The sequence below is a fragment of the Embiotoca jacksoni genome, unplaced genomic scaffold (genome assembly GCF_022577435.1).
Source record: "Embiotoca jacksoni isolate LCO1_2020_lvr unplaced genomic scaffold, fEmbJac1.0.p SCAF_21, whole genome shotgun sequence".
Lineage (NCBI taxonomy): Eukaryota > Metazoa > Chordata > Actinopteri > Embiotocidae > Embiotoca > Embiotoca jacksoni.
The window spans coordinates 989,216-998,096 of NW_027185352.1; the positions used below are offsets into that span (position 1 = coordinate 989,216).

An 8,881-nucleotide genomic window follows, 5' to 3' on the forward strand; every position below is an offset into this window, starting at 1 on the left:
GTGTGTGTGTGTGTGTGTGAGAGGGGGTCTAAGACACACACATGGATGTTGTGTGCCGAGTGTTTGAGGTCATTAATATGCTTCTGAAATTAAAACTCTGTAGCTCCGCCCCTCCCACCTGTCCTCACTCTGTATAAAACACACACCACTGACCCCGCTGACACCTCCGGAGGTAATTGGCTCTCCGGCACTGACTCCTGCCCTCTGTCTTCACCCCAGGACTTGACTGACGGGGCATTAACGACCTCACCGCAGCTCGGCCCAGTCTGTTTGCACTTCCTTCCCGTGAGGGGGCGGGGCTTAAAAGGGATTTAAGTCCAGCAATCACAACAGGCAGAGGGAAACACATATGGAATGAGTCCTTAACATGGAGGGTCTCACACACACACACACACACACACACACACACACACACACACACACACACACACACACACATACACTCAGTTTACAGAATTAACCGGCGTCACTCTTTTCCAACAAAACATATTAGCTGATTCCAAATGCAATATGGTTTGTGTTCGCTATCGTCCTGACAGATAATCCATTTAAGAATTATATGTAGAAGCTGGCGAGGAAAGAAGTGCACCAGATGTATTTGGCAGTGAGTTAAACACAGCAGTCAAAGATTGAATGGTTGCAACATCTCTGTGTGTGTGTGTGTGTGTGTGTGTGTGTGTGTGTGTGTGTGTGTGTGTGTGACCATCTGTGACTCTGGCCCGCCTCTCCTCTCCAGCGTGTGCAGCAGGTCTTCATTGACTGTGTTTTCTGGTTCCCTCTCAGATAACTGATATAAACTCTGAACGATCTCTGAAGGCTCAGAGGGTGAAAATCTCTCTGCTGGATTTCTCTTTTTTCTCTTCTAGGTAGAAACTGGAGTAGAAACTTTCCGTAGCAAGATTCAAACAGCAGCTCTGTTTCAGCTCTTTCAGAACCAACTCCTGGACTTTGTGATTGTTGTAGGATGAGGTGACAGTGACCTCATTGACTACGAGATAATGTATGTTTGGCAAGTGTCGAATTATTTCTCTTCCATTGTGTTTAAAGCAAAGTCTCCATCTCTTTAGTTTCTCTGGTTATGTTGTACTTGTACTCTGGGATGTAAGAATTACAAGAACAAACAAAATGTGCATTATGAAGAAAATAAAAACTAAATTTGCAAAAGTCAGTGTTTTTATTACTATGTATTTTAAATTTAAATTGTAGGAATTAGAAAAAACTGTTGAGAAAGAAGAATGTGATTTTTTTTTCAGCACTACCTGATAGAATAATAAATCTGTAATCACTTCCTGTGATAATAATCGTGCTGCACATCACAGAAATATTTTAGTTTTTGCGCGCTGAAATGCTTTGATTTACAGGTATTTCACCTTCTGTCCTGTCAAGTGATGGAGAAAAACTCTGGTGTTGAGATCAGGCTTCATAATCTATTGAAGGACTTCTGGTTCCTCTTGAGACTAAAGACACCGTACTTCTTTAAGAAACTGGCTCGAAAGTGCCCTGAACTTTTCCAGCGCTGTTTCAATCTCACAATGTAAATATAATAATTAATTTTTAAGTTTTACACCTCGTTTGACTTCAAAATGGTGAGGCTTCCCTCATCGGTGTGATCTCCAAAGGTGTGACCTACTGAGGATTCAACACTTCCAGGCTGCAGTAGCGTCTCCTTCCTGTTTCTCAGAAGATTTACCAGGCTGTTGTTGTGAGCTCTCACCATTTACTCTCTGAGAACAGAAGCAAGTGTTGCAACACATTATCGGTTCATCAATGACAGATTTTGTCAAAAAGCTGGTAACCATGAGAGGATTTCAGAACGGGTCAGCCATGTTGAACTGTTGAGGACGTAGAGGACAGCAGTCCCCGACCCGTTGATCTGGATGGAGATCATAATATTTGTATACTTTAAAATGAGGTTGCATCACTCTGGGAGAAAATCCCAACATTTCTACTGTCTAAAGTCAAATCTGTTGACACAGTGACATCAGAAACTAACAGTGTAGCTGTGCACCACCTTCACCTTGTCTCCAACGCCGTCCTCCCTCTCAGACTTGTTTCTTATCTAGTGGAAGACATAAAAAAGGCTGAATCAGTCCAAGTACATTCAGTGACTGCACTCGTCACTTCAAGGAGTGTATTTGAGAATACTTCAACTACTTTTCATTTCACCGTGTTGGTTTGTCGAAGAACAAAGTGAGATGATTGTTTATGTTAGTGCACTGTATGTTTGAAATGATCAGAAGATATGAAGCATAATAAAATCAGAAGGATGAGAGAAAAAATGGAGACCAGTCTGAGGCCGCCAATGAGGATGGTCGCCAGCAGTTCGAAGTAAAAACCTCAACAGAGTGTCTGTGATGGTGTCCGTTTCATTATTTGTACTGGAGGTCATGCTTTGGCCTTTACATGTCAGGAGTCCAGTTTTCCTCTGTTTTGCCCCCGATCACCTCTCCTCCTGCGTCCTCCCCTCCTCTCCTCCTGTGTCCCCTCAGTCCCCTGTCTGCTTGTTCTGTGTCCTCCTCTCCTCACCTCCCGTGGCCACGCCCCTCACCAGTCCCAGCAGCTGCAACCACTCACCCCTGATCACCTCCTGCAGGTGTGCTGCATCTCCCTGATCACCTCCCCGGACTATATGTACCCTGCCCCTGCACTCCTCTGGTGGTCGGTTCATTAGTTAGTCCTCCGTCCGTCCTGTTCCCGTTCCCCCGGCTTCTGTTCCACCTGCAGAGCTCCCTGTCGGAGTCACTAGTCGGTGGAGTTGCCCTCCCGACTCGGAGGATTATAGACTCCGTTCCTTCCAGCGGTCCTGTCCGCTGGTCTGCAGGCTGTCCTGCCAGCCGTGTCTCTCTGGATCAGTCGGTTGAGTTGCCCTCCTGACTTGGAAGCAAGTGGATACTGCAGGTGTCACCTTTTGTTTTGTTTGTTTCTGTTTATTGAAATAAAGACTGTATTTTGGAACCGATACCGGAGTTTGTGAGTCTGCATTTGGGTCCTGGTAAAACACCCACCACATAACATTACAGGGGATTCAATACGTTTTTAACTCATGAACATGAGAACTAGATCTCATGGCCGGCAACTTTAAAATGATGAACAGACAACATCCCCATCAGTAAAGAGGTTTCCCTTCAGGGAATCTATAATATTGACTTCCACGAGCTCTGAATGTCTGCCTTTTTCCTTCCATTATTGTTTCATTGATGTTACAAAAAGGACCTGAGGGCAAAAAAACTGACAGAATGAGAGAAACGGCTTCAGGATGTCAGTTGTCTGAGTCATCTCCTGTTTTTCAGGTAAACGTGACCCTGAAGCCCACCTGGACTGGATTTAGGGGGGTCATGAGGCGTAAAGTTAATGTGATTGGCACCGGTGTAAATTAGTTTCTCGAGACCGTCTTTCAGCCCAAACACTAATGTGGTTACGTGGGTTGATATTTGTTCATCTGTACACAATGACTTCATACAGAATCCTAATTGGAGCTCTACAGTATGTTTGTGGGTAATTCTCAGTCTACTGTCACATCCCAGCGCTGTGTGTGATATGACTGCAGCTACATTATGAGTCAATGAGGCCATCAGCAGCTGAGTGTTTGGATGGTGGTGCTGCAGTGGTGATGGTGGTAGTGGTGGTGATGGTGGTGGTGATGATGTGGTGTCAGACCAGCAGGGTGTTGGTGTTCCTCTTTGTGTGTGTGGTTGTGTGTCTGTGATATGTGTGTGTGGTTGTGTGTCTGTGATATGTGTGTGCGTGGTTGTGTGTCTGTGATGTGTGTGTGTGTGTGTGTGTGTGTGTGTGTGTGTGGTTGTGTGTCTGTGATGTGTGTGTGTGTGTGGTTGTGTCTGTGATATGTGTGTGTGTGGTTGTGTGTCTGTGATTTGTGTGTGGTTGTGTCTGTGATATGTGTGTGTGTCTGTGATATGTGTGTGTGTCTGTGATATGTGTGGTTGTGTGTCTGTGGTGTGTGTGTGTGTGTGTGTGTGTGTGTGTGGTTGTGTGTCTGTGATATGTGTGTGTGTCTGTGATGTATGTGTGTGTGTGTGTGTGTCTGTGATGTATGTGTGTGTGTGTGTGTCTGTGATGTATGTGTGTGTGTGTCTGTGATGTATGTGTGTGTATGTGTGTGTGTGATGTATGTGTGTGTGTGTGTGTGTTACCATTCCTAATGAAAGTACTGTTCCATCATGCTGTTTAAAGCTGGAAGCCACGAACTCTTTTCTATCCAGTCTGGTCTCACATCTTATGTCTCATTTTCTCCTGTCTCACGTCTCATGTCTGTGTTTGTCTCTCTGTCTCCACAGAGGCGGGACAGCAGGGAGGTGTTGGTGGGGCTGCTGTTCCTGGTGTTTCCCTTCATTCCTGCCAGCAACCTTTTCTTCAGGGTGGGCTTCGTCGTGGCTGAGCGGGTTCTCTACATGCCCAGGTGAGTGTTGTTCTCTACATGCCCAGGTGAGTGTTGTTCTCTACATGCCCAGGTGAGTGTTGTTCTCTACATGCCCGGGTGAGTCGGGCTTCTGCATTCACCCTCAGTAGGTTTCCTGGATCACATTTCTCCTCCCAATCCTCCACACACTGGAAATATTTTTTTTTTCAGTGCATTTATCTTAAGGTTCCGTTTTTTTTCTCTTGATTTCCCATCAATCACATTTGTTTTCTTAAAACAAGGAGAGATTAAAGAGTTTGCTTGGAGATATCAGAGTCGGATGCTGAAGTCATAGACGTATTCTTTTAAAGACTCAGATTGTAAACAGTGTCGGAGCAGAAAGCCGGTGAGAGTCTGAACTCCTGTCGAACCTATCGAGATGCAGCAACAATTCACCAACAAGGACCGAGTGGGACAAAAACAGAAAGAAATCCAACCAGTCGTCGTGGCAGATTCACTCCTCTCGCCTTCACTCACCTCCAAAATAAAATCTTCCAAAGTTGGATGATTGACACTTGCATGATGTCATTTAAAGAGACAGTAGTCAGAATCAATGAATCAACAGCAACACTTCTGACCTTGATTTTATTCCCCTCCTGATGGCTCCTTCCTCAAGTAAAGACAGTAGACATTATGAGAACACTGCTGAATGTCCTCCGCAGTCTCATTTCAAATTATTATAAGAAATCTCTTTAAAAGTAAAAGACTTGACACTCAAATATGTGTTGACAGTCACTACTGAAATATGAATTCATTATTCTATATAATGTCCATCAACCCTGCTCTGGAAAGGTAGATCACTTTTATTCATCTTTTCTAACTGAGCCCCATGGTTCTCTCAGTTCAATGAATAAATCAAAATAATTATTATAACTGAAACATTACCTGCAAATGACATCACAATTTTTTAGAAAATCTGTGTGGTGGTGGGGTGTGGTTAGCTCAGCTGCAGGGGTAGAGAGTGGGAGGAGTGGTTCAGGGAACGGTGCCGGGAAGGTGTAATGAGCACAGCTGAGCCGAATACGAACTGATGAGAACAGCTGAGCTGGATGTGGACTGATGAGCTCTCCCCTATAAAGGGGAGCAGGGAGGAGGAGGAGGAGGAGGAGAAGCGGCTGCATGAAGACATTGGTGTATGGGCCGGGCAAATAAAGGCATTTTACACCCAAACCAGACTGAGCGTGTCATCTGTGTCCAGGAGAGACCCCGGTAGCACCAACCTTGCTACAGTGGCACCCAACGTGGGGCCATGGACACAGGTGAACATCAGAGCAGAATGCCGACGCAGCCGATCGTCATATTAGGGCAGCTGCTGGGCGGGATCGCAGCGATGCAGCGCGATCAGGCGGAGGCGAACCGCCAGCTCCTGGGCGCGTTGCAGGCCCAAGCCGAGCGACAGACCCGCGCCTGGGAACAGCTAGCGGCCCGGCCAGCGGCGGCCCCACCAGCGCCAGGACCGGAGTCCTTCACCGGGGTGGCCATGCACAAGATGACGCCGGCGGATGACGTACAGGCCTTTATGGACATGTTCGAGTCGATGGCGAAGGCGTGTGCCTGGCCGGCGGCAGAGTGGGCGGTGCGACTCCTGCCTCTCCTGACAGCAGCTCTGGGGCTGCCTCCCGAGTCCAGATGACGGCACACGGACGTGAAAAGGGTCATTATGGACCGGCTGGGCCTGTCCCCGGAGGACCACAGGAGGAACTTCCGGGAGGCTAGGCTGGGGACCGGCCATTCGCCTTCGCTCAGCGACTGAGGGACTCGGCAACCAGATGGCTGCAGCTGGAGAGCGCCGGAGGAGCGCCGGCGATGGTGGACAAGATTGTGGGGGAGCAGTTCACAGAGGGACTGCCGGCCAGGACAGCAGCATGGGTCCGCTGCCACCGTCCGGCGACGCTAGAGGCCGCCATCACCCTTGCCGAGGTCCACCTCGCGGTTTATCCCAGCGGGCAGGAGGATGGCAGTCGGCCGCCAGCTGCAGCCTGACCGATTCCTGCGCCGCGGAGGAGGATCCAGCAACCGGGGGTGGCTTGGGCCCTGCCAGCTCTGCAGGCACAAACAACCCCCAGGTTCACGGATCCGGCACCCTTCCCAACCTGCAGGAGGTTCCTCAACTGCCAGGGCAGGAGTGTTGGAGGTGTGGGCAGCCCGGACACTACCGGAGGGAATGTCCGTTAATGGAAGCGGGACAGACGGTTCGGGTTGCCGGCCCTCCGACACCCTCCCCCGGTCCAGGAGCGACGTATCAGGCAATGGTGGATTCAGGCTGTATGCAGTCGCTGATCCACCAGAGCCTGTTTCGGCCCGGGGCATTGGTGGAGGCATCGTGGGTGAGAATTAAGTGTGTGCATGGGGATGTTCACGATTATCCGGTGGTGGCTGTAGAAATTAGATATGGGGGGAAAAAAACATAAAGTGAAGGCTGCGGTTAGCTCCCGCCTTACGCACCCCCTAATCTTGGGGACAGATTGGCCCGGGTTTCATAAATTAATGGGGCAGTGTACAGGGGTGCGTTCACAACCGGCAGGGACATGCGGGATGTGTGCTGCGCTCAGTGGTGACGCGAGGTTGTCGCTGCAGAGAGGGAGGGGGAACCAGCGGAGACTCCCGTGGAGACTCCACCGGTTCCCAAATTACGCTCCATGGAGGATTTTCCACTTGAGCAGTCTCGGGATGATACTCTGCACTTCGCCTTTGACCAAGTGATTAGAATTGATGGTCAGCTGGTGCGCCCTGACGCAGCGCCGTCATACCCGCACTTTTCAGTGATTAGGGACAGATTGTATAGAGTGAGTCGTGACACTCAAACAGGTCAAGAAAACACCCAGTTGTTGGTGCAGAAAAGCCGTCGGGAAATGATTTTCCAGGCGGCTCACTGTAACCCGATGGTTGGCCACATGGGATATGAGAAAACTCTGGACCGGATAATGGCCCGGTTTTACTGGCCGGGCATCCGGGGGGATGTGCGCCGTTGGTGTGCATCTTGCCCGGAGTGTCAGCTGGTAAACCAGCCGGTCATTCCAAGGGTGCCTTTACATCCTCTACCCTTGATGGAGGTCCCATTTGACCGTATGGGCATGGACCTCATCGGGCCATTCCACCAGAGCGCACGCGGATATTGCTTTGTGTTAGTCCTGGTGGATTACGCAACACGATATCCCGAGGCAGTGCCATTGTGCAGCATTTCGGCAAAGAGTGTTGCGCAGGCTCTGTTTCAGGTCATCTCCCAAGTCGGAATCCCGAAAGAGATTCTGACTGACCAGGGAACCCAGTTCATGTCACGAACACGGAGAACTTTATGGATTACTGGGCATTAAGTCTATTCGGACCAGTGTTTATCACCCACAGACTGACGGTCTTCTGGAGCATCTGAATAAGACTTTAAAATCCATGATTCGTAAATTTATACACGACGATGAACGTAATTAGGATAAATGGCTTGATCCTCTGTTGTTTGCAGTGCGGGAGGTCCCCCAGGCCTCGACGGGATTTTCTCCCTTTGAACTGCTGTTTGGCAGGAAACCACGAGGGGTGCTCGACCTGCTTAAGGAAAACTGGGAGGAAGGTCCGAGCCCCGGCAAAAATGAAATTCAATACGTCCTGGACCTGCGAGCAAAACTCCACACACTGGGTCAAATGTCACGTGAGAATTTGCTCCAGGCCCAGGAGCGTCAACAATGGCTGTACAACAGAGGGGCCAAGCTGAGGCAATTCACACCGGGAGAAAAGGTACTTGTGTTGCTTCCTTCTTCCAGCTCGAAACCCCTCGCCAAGTGGCAAGGGCCCTTTGTGGTCACAGGGCGAGTAGGGGACGTCGACTATGAAGTGGTTCGGTCTGACAGGGGCGGAGCTACACAGCTCTACCACCTCAACCTCTTAAAAGCATGGAGAGAGGCGGAGTCTGTTTCTCTGGTGTCTGCGGTATCTGAGAGAGGAGCTGGGGCCAGAGGTTCCAAAGTCCACCAATCCTGCCTCGCTCCCTTTCGACGCCCATCTCTCTGGGACTCCGAGAACAGACGTTGCCCAGTTGCAGAAGCAGTTTTCTGATGTGTTCTCTCTCCTTCCAGGACGCACGAACCTCATAGTGTACAACATTGAGACGTCTCCGTGCGTGACGGTGTGGTCGCAACCCTACAGGCTACCTGAACACAAGAGAACAATTGTTCAGAGAGAATTGGCTGCTATGCTGGAGATGGGGGTAATAGAAGAGTCAAACAGTGCCTGGTGCATTGTTCTTGTTGTCAAGAAGGATGGATCTATTTGGTTCTGTGTGGACTATCGCAGGGTGAATGATGTGTCACGATTTGATGCGTACCCAATGCCCCGGGTCAACGAACTCCTGGACCAGCTGGGCACTGCACGTTTCTTCACGACACTGGATTTAACCAAGGGCTACTGGCAGATTCCTCTCTCGCCAGAGTCCAAGGAGAAAACGGCCTTCTCCACTCTGTTTGGGTTATACCAATT

At 49.4% G+C, this 8,881-nt stretch overlaps 1 protein-coding gene across 2 annotated transcripts in view; it reads left to right on the plus strand.

The window, feature by feature from the left end:
• Positions 1 to 8,881, plus strand: part of tmtc1 (transmembrane O-mannosyltransferase targeting cadherins 1) — a 168,556-nt gene that overhangs the window by 115,795 nt on the left and 43,880 nt on the right. For both annotated transcript variants that reach the window (XM_069156344.1, XM_069156345.1), the window contains one exon: positions 4,296 to 4,417. In XM_069156344.1, the coding sequence (XP_069012445.1) occupies positions 4,296 to 4,417 (122 nt within the window). The remainder of the gene's footprint in view (positions 1 to 4,295; positions 4,418 to 8,881) is intronic.